A 15129-nucleotide genomic window follows, 5' to 3' on the forward strand; every position below is an offset into this window, starting at 1 on the left:
TCATGGTTTTTAGTTTGATTTCCCTAATGACTAATTTTGTTAAGCATGTTTTCATGTGTTTACTGGCCATTTGTGTATGATCTTTGGAGATATCTCTCTTCAAATCATTTGCCCATTTAAAAATATTTTTAATTTTATAAGATTTCTTTATATATTCTGGATACAAATTCCTTATGAGGTATGGTTTTCAAGTATTTTCTCCCATTCTGTGGGTTGTCATCTCACCTTCTTGATGGTGTCCTTTGATAGACAAAGGTTTTAATTTTGATGAAGTTCAATTTATCTTTGCTGCTGCTGTTGTTTTTGGTACTCTAAGAAACCACCGTCTAACCCATTAGACGGATTTGATGATGAGGATTGTTTTTTCTTTTATAGTTTTAGCTCTTACAATTAGACCTCTGATCATTTTAAGTTAACTTTTACAGATGGTGTGTAAAGTCCAGATTTGTTTTGCATGTCAGTATCTCTTTTTATCTCATTATTTACTTTACTTTCAGTTTTGTTTTTGAGATGAAAGCTTATTTTTCTCATTTCCAAACTTTCTATTTTTCTACCATATTTATTTAAAGTTATACATTTCCCTCTAAGCACTGCTTTATTTACATTCCACAATTTTTACTATGTACTATTTTCATTATCATTCATTAAAAAAATGTTCTAATTCCCAGTGCAATTCCACTTTGACCCTTGGGTTATTCAGAAGTGTGCTGCTTAATTTCCAGACTTTTGGGGATTTTCTAAGTTTGTTTTATGGTCCAGCATATAGTCTGTTTTGGTAAGTGTCCCACTTGGACGTGAAAAGAAAAGGTATCTGCAGTTGTTTGTCTGATGTTGTGTTTGACAGTTGTCAGATCAAGCTAAGGTCCCAGTCATGCCAGTCATGTGAGTTAAGAACCCTACAGTTTCCCAGCTGGGCCTCCAGATTGAGAGGCAGATAAGCCATGCCCACTGTATTCTGCTCAAACTCCTGAGCCACAGGCTTTGTAAAATGATTATGTTGTGGAATTTTGGGATGGTTTGTTATGAAGCAACTGTAAGGAGAAATGACTACCCTGTAGGCTCAATGTTTGAGAAGAATCTATGCTTTTTCATAATCCTTATGGAATTTAGGACCAGAGTTAGAGATTAATTCTAGTATAATGTGTTTTACAGCCATTTGGTAATAGGCAAGATGTACCAAAAATACACCTTACAGCTGTAACCGTAGTAGCTAGTATCACACTCCTGAACACAGTGCTACCAAAAGTTGTTATATATAAAATTTTGTGCTACTTTTTTCCTATGCTAAAATCTAATCATTGTAATTGTTTGTTAATGTCTATAAAAATATAAATAAAACCCCCAAGAGACTTAGAGAGGAAATACATATTCAACTATACTGTTGAAGGTAAAGTTCAGTTCTAAAATTCCTAAGAGGATATCTTGTTGGCTTCTCAAGTGAAGGAAAGAAAGTATTTTCTGGCTATTCACATCTCAAATTGCTGGGCAACAAACCTATCAACATATAGTAAATCTCTCTCTCTCAGAAATGAACAGGATGGGGCTTCTGCAACTTTGTCCACTGATGCAGACAGCTGCCCGTCAGGTTCTGGTGCTCCTGGCTGTCTGAGTTACAGAAATCCTAGGTAAGCGTAAGGTTTGGTGTCCCTGTCGAGGGGTCGTGTGCATCCGGTAGGCGTCTGTTCTATGCTGTGCTCTCAGGGTTACTGGGCAGAATCATTTAAAAGTATTTATTTTGAGCCATGAATGTGAAAAATCAAGGATATGGTTGAAGAAAAAAAAGTGTTTATTTAGGCCATCCACTAGGATCATAATAAATAATGCAATATACTAATGTAATAACAGATGTTCTCATGCATTTATCACATTTAAAATATACAAGAAAGCTGGCTTACAGGGCTGTTGGGACAAATTTGGAGAAGTGTATTTGGCAATACAGTGAAAGCTGACAGTCTTAAGACTATCAGATTCCTTCACTCTATATGTCTGTGAATAAAGTTCCCTTATAGCTTCTACTTTTTATAAACATGCCAGAGCTAAGCCAATTGTCAAAGGTCCAGGTTGACAATTTGTTATTTATCAATCAATGTTTCTAATGGAAACCAGATTTTAGAAAATAACAAAGATAAACTCTTGCGTTTCAGCGTGGAGGCTGATATGCTGCATGCCAGAATCATTTAAGCAAACTGTGCCTGAATGAAATAAAACCCCAAAGTTGAAGTTTATAAATAGTAACTCTGATACTCAATATAAAAATGTTATAATACGATGCTTGATAAATGACCAAATTATCTGACTGCAACAGTGATAAACTTTGATTACAGCTTAGTTTTGCTAGTAAATTTCACATAAAGAGTTTAAATAGGGTAACCTTTAACTTAAACCTTTAAAACAAATAATTTAAACATCTCTTAAACACTGAAAATGTGTTTTCAATTGTTATTTACAGTTAATCAATGATACCAGTGTATAGCTTAATTGAGCCAATCGCCAGTCTTTCATCCCTCTTTCGACATCTGCTATTACAATCTTATAAATACTTCGGCAAATCAGTTTAGTGAAGGAGACCGATCTGTGGTCCAGAGTAATTCAATGTATGGCCATTTGGTTTGGAGACAGCGTTTAATAGGAGTGTCATCTGTCTGTAGCATGGGATCTTCAAAACCCATAACAATTGCGGTTCCTTCCACATACATTACCTGTTGAACAAAATAAAGCCACCAAGGTCAATCAATCAATCAATATTCTTAGCAAAGTCTTGTGAGGGATACAGAACTTTTCATAGGCTAGCAAACAGGGCCCTGTGTACTGTTTCATATGGAACTTTATATCTAGTTTTATTTTGATAGAAATTATAAGCTAGAATATCTGCTTCCTGATTAATGTGAAAATAAATCTGGAAATGAGATGGTGAAACAATTTTAACTACTAGCTGAATTTAGATTGTAAGATCATGATTTATAAGAAGTGTATGCAAATCCCAAGAACATACTATTTCTGATAAAAGAAAAATCATTCTTCCAGTAATATATTTTCTTTATATAACAACATTTACTTAGCTCCTATTGCTTTAATATGGAGGCACTCAGCTATATATTCTGAGAAGGACTGTATTTTCTTCTTTCAATCTAAATGTTGAATTTCCAGAGCTGCAAGCAAACTGGATGTCAATGAAATTTTGTATTATTGTACTAAATACTTCTGAAATACTATTCATGAGTATACTTTGTTCTGCATGAAAAATCATGGAGAAAAAAAATTAAAGGACGTCAGGTCAGAAACAAAAATCTCTATATGTAATGGCAATGACTATTAAAAAGATACACTGGCAGGTGGATAGATATCAGAAAAGTTTTATTTTGATTTTTTTAAACAACTTCTAGAAGTCATTTGTGAAGTAACATACTAGCTAAAGCCCTACCTCATTATAAGCGCCCACTGTATACATTAAAGCATTCAGTCATGAATTTCGCTTTGTACCAAGAGAAATTCTAACTGCATAATTTAAAAGGAACAGATACAGACAACTGCCCTCTTCCAAAGTATGTGTAATGATTTTTACACTCAGTGGCTGATACACATGATTGTAATTACGTTCTTCCAAGATAAAAGCTATAAACTATTTGACCAAGGAGCCAAGAGAAACAACCTGATTAGCCTTAAGTTGGAGTCTCCTTAAAATACATTAAATATGGGAATATTTTCTATTACTAGGCCAGATAACTTGGTTTCATAAATCTCTTTTTAGGAGGCTCTAAAGACATACTTTAATGTGAAACAAATACTTTTACTTTTTTGCATCTGTACTTTGGTTGCTGTAGTACTTTCTAGTTTTGATGGACTAAATTTACTATTAGAACTGTTAAGTCATGCTTTTCAGCTCTCCAAAGCAAAACTTTTCTCTGAAAATCCCTTGCTCATGGTGTTAGAGCAGACCTGCTTGGGAGGAGTACCCCGACCTACCTGTGTGGCCTCCCTGGCGGGTCACATTCCCTTCCGCTTGGCCAGCCTTCTGTTGTCTGTTTCCTCAGATATTTTTAGTAGTACCTTACTCTGCGGTCTACCAGATTTCTAGCTCCTGAGTAACTTTATGGTATACCTCTGCAACTTAATGGCATACATGCTTCGTGTTAAGAGTGCTTACATACTACTGTCATGTTAATAGTTCATCTTTGATTTCTGACCTCTTTGTTAGTACGTCAGATGCTTGTCATGAGCACGACTTGAAAACTTACTATATACAGGTAGCGTGGTCAAGCAGACCAAGGACACGACTGGGAATCAGGAACTCAGTTCCAATCCCTGCTCTGCCAATGACTTGCTGTGTGACCCTGGGTGAGTCACTTAATCTCCCTGTCTCAGAGGCCTCATCTGTAAAATATGGATAATATTTGACTGACCTACCTTGCAGGGATTGTATAGGCAAGTAACTAAGTAGTGACTATAAAGTACCTTCTATGACAAGGCTACATAAAACTTCAAAATCTAGAGGAAGCACTCATTTACACATATTAGAACAGAGCATACAAGTTGGCTTACTGACAATTTATATTTTGCTATAGATATCAGTAAATCATTTTACTATGAAAAAGATCTCCAAACCTAATGTAATAAAAGTTCTAATTTATATTGTTATGAAAATAAATTTTAGTCACAGGTTTAGATTTGCTCTAACTGAAATTATGCATCTAATATACATTATGATCTATTTTCTCTAGCCATCCTCAATTTAGATACATCTGAAACCAGCATGGGTATTTCAAATTAAAAAGGCATGTTAACCACCAAATGTAAAATAGCTAGTGGGAAGCAGCCGCACAGGGAGATCAGCTCGGTGCTCTGTGACCACCTACAGGGGTGGGATAGCGAGGGTGGGAGGGAGACACAAGAGGGAGGAGATATGGGGATATATGTATATGTACAGCTGATTCACTTTGTTATACAGCAGAAACTAACACACCGTTGTAAAGCAATTATACTCTAATACAGATGTTAATCGTTTAAGGTATTAAAAACGGAACCACTTGCTTCAGGACAATGGGGCCAGTTGCTGGCACTGGAAGAAGACACCCCCTACCACAGTATTTCAAGACACTGGAGGCCATTCATGAGGGAAGTAAATAGGGGTTCAGCACCAACTGTCTCTATGGCACCTTCCAACTCAAAAGCCAGTGGGAGCTCCCAACTGTGAGGGGTGAGTCTGTTGACACTGCCGGGAATCGCCCTGCTCTCTGAAACACAGCGTGCTCAATTATCACCCTTTCTGTCATCATTTGTTCAAGTCTTCCTTTACTCCCTTAGTACAGTTTTATAGTTTATTATTTTATTTGTATAAATACTTGGTTTTTTGGTTTGGTTTCTGCTTTCTGAGATTTAAAAGTTATAGTAAAATAAACTTCTGTATTCCCACACACACACACACAAAAGGCACGTTAGGCTTTACACCTTCTAATATTAGCTATAGCTACTGTGACTGTTACTGGCATAAATGCAAACATAGGAGCTGTATCTTAGGTGTAGGCAAAGCTCATTAATCAAAGAGGGTGAATGGGCGAGACCAAAGTTTTGATTTAAAGCCGGTGCGTATATCTGGATGTGAAGCACTGATGTGCCTTTGTCCGTGGAGCAAAGCACAGTGGGTGAGCCGTGGGTTCTAAGGGGGGCGCCCTCGGCTCCCGTCGCAGCTCCGCCGTTTCCCGGCTGCCTGACGGCAGCAGGCAGCTTACCTCTCCCATGTGGCACTTTCCTCCACTGTAAAAGGGGGCTATACCAGCAATACTTACTTCCTGGGATGGTGTTAAACTTCAGGTAAAACAAAGTGCTTAAGCCAATTCCAGGTAAATGCTCAATAAATGCTAGGTGTTATGGACGTTAATTTAAATCCTTTAAAATATTTTTCTAAATCAAGAATCTCACTCTTACCCCCTCTTTCTCCATTTAAACGGATCAGTAGCTTTCAGCACACTAAACTTGATTTTTAGTAACATCTCCAACACCCAAGGTCTAAAATATGCTCTGATAGTAAAGAGACTCCTAGAATAATCTCCTTCCTTAGGTGGCAAGTTTATGGGAATCAAACATTGTTATATACTCCTCAAACATTGTTATATACTCCTGTATTTTATCAAGCCAGGTGAAGACAAATTACAACGTGAGTTATCATACCTTTTCATTGTAATTTGATTGCTTCAGTCCATTGTAGTGGTAGACAGTAAAAGACTCTGGACCACTGGAACCCTGTTATAAACAAAGAACAATTAAAACTAAATCTTTATATCATCAGGCAATTTCTAATTAGCAATTGAAATTAAAATGGAAGTTTCTTAATTCCACATCCTTTGATTACGGAATCATCTGACAAAGCAAGACACTTAGACTTATGCAGTTAACTACCATAAAACCTAAAAGCTGAAATTTGCTTCTGGGGAAGAGACTGGAAATTGGGAAGAGTGCTGATTTTTATTATAAGCTCTTCTACAGTTTATATTTTTAAATAAGTGCATGTATTACTGTAATTTTTTTTAAAAAAGGACACAGTTCTAAAATGCAAAAAAATTTCCTAAAATGTATCTCTGCTTTTTTTCTGCTTATAATTTGTTCCTCTCAATAAATAAATACAGAAAGGCAGTGATACCACTTTCACTCAGATTCCAAACATATGCACCAATACTTCCAATTCGGTCCGCAGTACCAAATTGGGGCTTTCCATCCCCACAAATATCTTCTGAATATTGTGAACCTTAACTGTGAAAAGGAAACATAGTGCTGAGAGATTTAAACAACATTCAATAGAGAAAGGAAACTGAATAAATCAGTATACTAACTTCCAGAGAAAGTGATCATGTCATTCCCACTGTTCTTTGGTTCTCAGTTCGCTAAAGCTCAAGTTCACCTCCCTAAACGTAGCCTTGGAGGCCGTTAACGGTGGGGCCCCTGCAGGTGCCTGACTCCCAGTGATTCCCTTTAGTGCCTACGGCTGAGTGTCCCCGTGCCCATCCCCCTTAAGGATCTTCCTGGTCATATCTGATTGTGACAAAAGTTGGGCCAGTGTCCCTCCTTGGAATTTTTTCCAGTTGGAAGCAAGAGAAGGCGCTCCTTTCCAACGAGAAGGGATGAGGTGGGGATGAGACTCCTTCCAGCCCCAGAGGCTCCCGGCACCACCTTCCAGGCGCTGCTTCCTCTGTCCTCCCGTCGCTCTGAGCTACTCCTCCCAATTCCTATCATCTTTCTGGCCCACGTCAGGCAGTTCAGGCTGGGATTTGCAACCAAGAAGCCTAAACTACAGGACCTAACCTACCCTTCCAGTCTTATCTCCAGCCACTCACCTTCCTGAATTCTGTTTGAGACAAGCATATTCTTCATCTTCCCATGAAGAGACCTTTGGTTGTTGGCTCTTTGCACATTTGTGATTTTTTTAAAGTCTTTTCTCATTTTTCAAGATCTGGTTCAAATCTTACTTTGTAAAGTTTGCCTTAAATACACTATTTGGATTTCTTATTACTTTGGGATCTTTCTAACAATTGTCTCAATTAATTTGTGAATCATATACTATGCATTACCTTTTCAGTTGTTACATTTTTAACTGTTTTCAACTTTTCGGGTCTAAAATCTAAGCTCATAATTTTTTGTATCCCCTTCAAATGCTTTACAAAACAGAAAACTCTAGAATTTATTCAATCATCTTAATTGTATACATGAGTCAGTGCAATTAGTCACTTAGATAATTTGGCTGTTGATTTTCAGAGTTAGTTAATATACTTTAACCTACAAAATAAATATTTTACTACAATTGAATACAATTTACATATCTCCAGTTCTAGTAACTGACAACTGATATAAGATAAATAGCAACGAAAGGTAGTGTAAAACAGTGCTTAAAGTACTTTGTCTCTTTGCTTGGATAACCTACACTGGATCCTGAATTGGCCTCGTGCTAGCAGTATGACGTTAAACCATTTTCTTAAGTTCTCTAATCCTCTGTTTCCTCATTGACAAAAATGGGGGAAAAATAATACCTAATTTGTAGGGCACACGGTGCCTGGGTACATAGTACATGCTCAATAAATGGTAGCTGCGCCTGCTAGTCTTACCATAAACCATGCTGGTATCTGATGAAATGATCACAATACACCTGGCTAAATAATCTGGGTGGGTGGTAAAACCCTGCACTCGGATAGGAAGACAAGCCAGGTGTAGGCTGTAGAATTAGCCAATGACACAGACATAACTTGAGCATACTGAGACGGGTATAGATAGATCCTTTTAACTCAGCTCCTGTCACAGCCAGTGGAAGGCATGTCCCAGCATGAAGCAGCACAGCTCCACTCCAGTAAAAGGCTTTCCTTTTACTCAACTAAAATTCTCCTCGAACTTAGCACTGGTAGCAGTTCGCACTACATGAGGCTCCTTTACCTTCTTTGCTAGTATTTACAAAGTCCTAAAAAGATACATACCAATCAATTAACAACAGTTACCCGAGAGAAGGAAAACAGGGGTGGGAGTGGTTTAAGAGAATCTTTCTCTTTTTACTCCACAAACTTCTGAATTTGAATCTTCCTTTAGAAAAACAATATCAATGTGTCTATATTGGTGTATATACTCTCTTCCACCACCCCTGTCCGCCAGAGTTTTGTGTTGCTGTATTGGAACACACAACACTTCTATCCTCTCTGTTGGGAAAGTATTTACATGATAATAGTGCTTTATTAGTCTAATATCTGCATGTGAGAACATTTTTAACTAGTAGAAAAAAATGCTGAAACAATCATAATATGATCCTCCCAACAGAACAAAACAATAAATATATTTCTTCAGCTATGTTACCTGATCAGGAAAAAATTCTTGAAGAAATGGACCCAATAATATGATTCCTAATCCTTCTGGATCTAATTTATTCTTCATGAGATTTATACTGTGGGGAGAGAAAAAAGAAAACCAGTGGATACCAATGGAAAAAAAAGCTTATTTTTCTTCTTTCATGGTTAAATTACTATAACACATTTGACTGCCAAAAATCCTGACAGCTGTTCTTTTTAAACCCTTAATGACAAATACACAGGATGACATCTAATTTGCCAAAACTTGGTTATTTTTAAACCAGAGTAATCTGTTACTATTTAGAATTTAAATTATGATGATGACTTTGGAATATTGTTCCTTATTAGGTAAAGTAACTTAAAAACCCAGGCTTGTAAAAACAGGCTTTTAACCTCCCAAAGGCACATTCTCTTTGCTTCATGGCTATGCCTGTATTTAACTATCAAAAGAGGCATTTAACTTAAAATAAACTTTTTTTTTTTTTTAAGCCCAAAGAGAAACAGAAACAGCATCAAAAGCAGTGGTACATCAGATAAACAGAAACATCTCCGAAAAAGCTTACTTTCGAGAACCAAATGGGGTGGAGGCTTAAAATTCTTACAGTGTAAACTGAAGGTCAAAAAAGGTAAGATAATTCTCAAAGAGCTGAAGTATAGGTGTAACGATCAGGTGTAGCCGAGGCTGCTGACAGGTATTATGTGTGACTAGAGAGGAGGCGGAGAAAAGTGGACTGCAGTTTGAAGAGAGTTTTAAAAATGAAAATGGTCTTTTCAGAAAATTTTCATTCTCCATGTTATCTTTCAAACTATAAATGTCAGGTTAAATACAACTTAGGATACAGTTGACCCTTGAATAACATGGGTTTGAACTGCACAGGTCCACGTATATGTGGATTTTTTTCCAATAAATACATACATGTACCATAAATAAATTCTCTTCCTTATGATTTTCCTAATAACATTTTCTCTTCTTTAGCTTACTTTAAGAATACAGTAATATAATATATATATAACATGCAAAATATGTGTTAATAGACTGTTTATGTTACGGGTAAGGTTTCCAGTTAACAGTAGGCTATTAGTAAAGTTTTGGGGGAGTCAAAAGTTACACACGGATTTTCATCTGTGCGGGGGTCAGTGCCCCTAACCCCTGTGTTCTTCAAGGGTCAACTGTACAACATGCAAAGGATATGACACTTTAATGGGTCTGAGTAATGCCAGGAGGTTATGACATGAAACAGAGAAAGGCAAGGTCATATTATATTTAATATAATTTACCAGTCCTTGATAATAAGGCCCTGTTAATGGGCCATCACATATTATAAATGTGACTAGACCAAAGGACCGAATAAATAACTCAGTGCAATCTTTCAGTTACTTCTAGAAAAACGATTTGACTCTACTGTGCTAACTTTAAGATTCAGGGTATGTTATGTATTCTGATGAAACAAGGAAAATTAAGTAGATGACGTATAGGCATCTACGTAAGACTCTGAAACAAAAAACCAACTTTGCCTTTTTCCTCCTTCCCATCTAAAGAATTGTTAGTAACCAAAATTACCTCAGTTCAATTCCCTTTTGCGTATCAGAGCAATGTAAACAAGGTCTCCACTTGGAAATCAGTTAAGAAATACGGTAGTTACTATTATCTTATTTATTGGACTAGTTCAACTGTCTCTGAATTTCTCCTCTTTAAGTTGGAATCAACAATTATGTCTACTAAGTAAGGGTCACATCACAGCGCTAGGTACTGACATTGAGACATATTAATTCAGATGTGATTAGTTTGCAAATGTTTATATGTATTTCATACTTCCGAAGAAAATACACCCTAACTATTTAAAAACAGAACAGGATCAAGTTCTAAAAACTGTGTACCAATATGTTTTATGCTGCTTTTGCTGAATCCTTTAAGCTAAAGTTTGTTCATTGTCAGATACATTTTCAGAAGGGGAAAAAACAAAACAAGACAACTGTGCAGAAGAAGGAAAACTTAGTGTAGATCAAATGTGATTTTTAAATCACCCATATTTGATTAATATATTATATATTTGATTACCATATTTGATCAAAAGATCTATCCACTTAACCAGAGAGAGATTTTCCCATGGATAATAAAGATCCCAAATTTATGGAAGAAGTTATAGATGTAATAATGTACATTATTAACGAAGACAACGACTGGTATTAATGTTAGGCAATACTGAAAATTATATTCTGTAACATACTGGGGCCACTTGCAAAGGCTTCAGATCATTTAGAATGTTCAGGGTCTTTATAAGACTGAATGTCAAAGGCCTGCTGGTTATTTAAGCGGGACGACTAGCAATACAGACATTCTACATAACTGTCACTACTTTCGCTGAAGGTGCTAAAGACATGCACAAAATTTCAAAATATGGAAGAAGTTTCACAGTGAGAAAAATAAGGAAAAAGGCATTTACATTTTTAGGACCCTTTTTAAAAAACTAGACCATAAGTGCAGAGTGGAAAAGGAAGCTCATTTTAAGTAAGTCAAGTCTCTGCTATAATACTGATTGGTCTGACTGCTTCCTAAATTGTTGCTTAATATCAAGTGCTATGCTTCATATATGCATAAACGCTTAGATTTTTTTAAAAAAGGCAATAATGTGTGTATAACGTTTTACATTTAACAGAATCAAGAGTTGGTTAAGTAATACTTCGTATGTAGCTTACTATTCAGGATCTGAAACAAGGTCCAATGCTTTCATCACATCTTCTAGGAGTGAATCAGGTATGAATCCATTATCTGGAAAAGAATTACAGAAGCAATTTGGATTAAGTTTACTTCAAGAAATGCTATTATTGCTGCTCAGCCAGACGCCAGTGAAGAATCACATAAGAGGGATACAAAGAATTAAGAAACAGCATGTTAAGTTTGTTGTAGGCACAATATTATTATTAGGTACTCTCTCAGTTTTCTTGGGCACATAGGTGAAGATTTATTTTCAAGGTTAGTTTTCTAATACAAAAATGAACCACACGACTTCTCCCTGAGAACCGCAAGGAAACCTGAAAGCCAAGTTACTTCTTAAACAGGCTTACAAATTTAAATGAGGCAAGTTTTTTCCTACTTAGGTTTTTAGCAGTCATCCAATTAAAATAAACCTTTACCAGTAAATTCTTTTTGTCGCAATGTTATTTTAGCTTCTTGCAAGAATGTTCATGAACCACCGTTATTTAGATCTCTGACAATATACGATCAAGAAAAGATATCTCTCGACTTAAATCAACAGACCTGATTTAAATAAAAGCCATAGATTTAATAGCGAAAAAAATTCAAAGTTGGCACGCAGAGTAGAATCAAATGTTGATGCAGAGTAGTTTATGGAAAACGGGCTCGATGAGGAAATAGCATTGTAAATGGCCCAAACTCAGATGATGCAATAGGACGTGATACACACAAAAAGCTTGTAGGGCAGTTTGAAACCACAGTACTTATAAACAAGCAACTTGATTCCCTTAAATGTACAATGCCTGACTTCCTCTACCCATTTATTCTTTCCTGAAGACTGTCTCAGCTTTAAATCAACTTCCAACACAATAACCTTTTCAGGGATTAGGATAATTAAGGAAAGAAAAAAAAAACAAACCTTGTCCTGGAGGACAAGATGCCCAAAAGCCCTGCTTCTATAATCAAACTACAGAAGAAAGTGCAGTTGCTCTTTCTGCACATAGTGTGTGCTCTATCGGCAAGGAAATAAAGAACTTAAGATTTTTTAAAGTCTTTTCTTAAACCTCATAAGCACATGCTTACCCATGTGAAGACAGACTGGCTTTGACAAAAAGGCTAAGAATCATTTAGGATACTTAAAAATTATCCTAAATATAATTTTAGAAAGTGAACATTTAGAATAATTCCAGTTTGTCAGGTTACCAATAATTGAAGGTATAGAGAATAAAAAAACTTGTTTGAAGGCACCTGTGGAAAACATTCAAGCTTTGTAAGCCTCAGTTGATGAGTCTGAAAGGCAGAAAATTACTCCTTTTGCTTAGTTAGGTCACAGCTAAAAGCTTAGCATTTCCGAATGTAAAACAGGCTTTATGTGGCTACTGGCGGCCGGCAACAGTTATCCGGATAGGTTTCCATGTTTACGGGCTGTCATGTATATCCACTTGACAGCAGCAGTGTGTATTACAATATTATGGCAGGCAGCCTTATCTCTTCTTACTGTAACCCGAGACTCAGCTCCCATCCCCAGAAAGGGCTAATGGGCTGTATAGGGACACAAACAACAACTAGGAAAACGACACAATGACCTCCTTAACTCAAACGTGATTAACCTCAAGCTTAAACATTCCACCACGTTTCTAAGGGGCCTAAGAGATTTACAACGTGTAAACACGGACATTCTGGAGTACAGCAATGACTACACCAAGCCAGTGACTCTAGTTTTTGTACACACAGTATTTTATAACTGGAGACTGCAGAATCATTTTTTTCAATACCTCAAAGACTTTTAATACACCCAAGATTAGAAGAGGAGATTTGGAATTACTTTTTAAAACACTAATTTTGAAATTACTTTATTCTTTAATAATCATACCTGTCAAGACAAATTCTTTAGAAAAAGCAGCCTTAAGTCTAAGCAGATCGAAACTCACTCCATCTAGTATTTAGTCAGCTGGTTCCTCAGAGAATATGGAAACAGAGACACAATGATAAGAAGACCTCAATACCAACAGCAGAGGAAATCTGAGCGTACAATTTGTTGATTGCTCAAGCCGACCTAAGAAGCACCAAAGGAAAAAGCAGAACTTGAATGCATCGGTAATTTAACCACATGAATATAAAATGGCCTTGTACAGGCTTTCAAGCTCAGAAGAACGGGGAGGATGGGCGGGGAGGGCAAGGGGGCAGTGCCCGCGGTTGTGACGGTACGCAGCTACGGTGCCAACATTCACATACAGTTAAATTGTGTTTAAGACATTTGAAAAGGAGGAAAAAAAGCTGTTCGTTTATAAATTTAAAAAAGAGGGGTTTCTTTGTTTCTTTAAAACCCAGTAAACAGACGGCAAGAAGCGCCCAGCTCCTAGAGCTCGGAAGAGGAACTGTGCGCAGAGCAGCGCTGGGTAGGGGCACAACGGTGAAGTGAGCTAGCAATTTGCTGGGTAGGAGGATCAGTTCAGAATGGTGAAGAAGTCGAGCTGGCCTCGAAGGAGAAGGAAGGACCCATCATGATTCCCATTTGGAAAGATGGTGCGGAGCTTGGCAGGCCTCCTAGCAGAGGCACCAGCTGAAGGGAGAGCTGCAGGAGAGAGCAGGTGTCAGGAAGCCACAGCGGGACAAGAAACAGCGGACAAGAAACAGCGTGAGAGGAGATGGGGACCCAGCACTGGGGACCATTAATGTTTTCAAACCCCTGTAGGTGAGAAAAAGTACAGTTTCTTAGGAACAGAGGAGACAAGATCAAGTTGAGAATTTAAGTGCTGTTGGTTTTAGTAAAAAATTAACAAATTATTTTATTTTTACTCAATGTTGTATCATACTTTACCTAGCTATTATTATTGACGCTTTAATAACATATCCCTACAATTTAATAGAACTCTTAGTGAAAAAAAGTATGTTGGCTTTTGCCCAGAGGCAAGGTTAGGGCATTTTCGTAGTCACGCTTGCCCTGGTCTCCTGGCTTGTGTCTCCCTGCTGCTTCGCGCCTCTGGCCCCGTCAACAGAGGCCATGGACAGCAGGGATGCCATGACCCGGGGGCCGAGCACGGTGCTTAACACAAGCAGCTGCTCAATAACATGTGTTACGTTCAATTATTCAAGCTAATCCTAATTTCAGATTTAAACAAACTGCTCTGTTCAGGCACCATGGTCCAACCAAAAACAGCTCTGTGAATTGTACCTAGGAAGTTTACAAAGAAACGAGTAGCTGCTTTACGGCCTGTCCCGCAGAACCACTTCAATTTGTGATGGGCAAGTTGCAAACCAAACTAAACAAGGTGCACAGGATAAAGAAAAAACTATGGCTGGGGCAGCAGGAAACAGTGATGAGAATGGTACAGCAAGGTGAATGGAAGTGACGGAAGGGATGCAAAGGTAGAGAGAAGACGACGTGATTTAAAAGGAAGAGAAAAGACAGAATTAAACAAAAGACAACTTCTAGATAATGTCTAAGGATGGGTGTATACTAAACTATCTACAAGTAAAATTATTCTTAAAGATGAAAAAAATGTACCACACTGAAATCATTCAGACAAAAGATGCTATCAATATATTTTAGCAACCTACAAAGAATACAAGGGCTCTTTAAAATTAAAATATATATCCCATGCCCAAAGAGGGTTG

General features: G+C 37.2%; 1 protein-coding gene and 1 long non-coding RNA gene across 2 annotated transcripts in view; one reads left to right on the forward strand and one right to left on the reverse strand.

Moving 5' to 3' along the window:
- Positions 1 to 1763: 1763 nt before the first annotated feature.
- Positions 1764 to 15129, reverse strand: part of MINDY3 (MINDY lysine 48 deubiquitinase 3) — a 94567-nt gene continuing 81201 nt past the window's right edge. The window contains exons 12-15 of the mRNA XM_024750088.1: positions 11514 to 11586; positions 8824 to 8911; positions 6166 to 6237; positions 1764 to 2699 (exon numbers count right to left, since the gene is read on the reverse strand). Of these exons, the coding sequence (XP_024605856.1) occupies positions 2550 to 2699; positions 6166 to 6237; positions 8824 to 8911; positions 11514 to 11586 (383 nt within the window). The 3' untranslated portion in view covers positions 1764 to 2549. The remainder of the gene's footprint in view (positions 2700 to 6165; positions 6238 to 8823; positions 8912 to 11513; positions 11587 to 15129) is intronic.
- The window catches only part of LOC112402894 (uncharacterized), a 7282-nt gene continuing 5959 nt past the window's right edge, over positions 13807 to 15129 (forward strand). Inside the window, exon 1 of the long non-coding RNA XR_003003783.1 lies at positions 13807 to 14206. This is a non-coding gene — a long non-coding RNA (uncharacterized LOC112402894). The remainder of the gene's footprint in view (positions 14207 to 15129) is intronic.

The sequence above is a fragment of the Neophocaena asiaeorientalis genome, unplaced genomic scaffold, assembly GCF_003031525.2.
Source record: "Neophocaena asiaeorientalis asiaeorientalis breed wild unplaced genomic scaffold, Neophocaena_asiaeorientalis_V1.1 scaffold4, whole genome shotgun sequence".
Taxonomy (NCBI): Eukaryota; Metazoa; Chordata; class Mammalia; order Artiodactyla; family Phocoenidae; genus Neophocaena; species Neophocaena asiaeorientalis.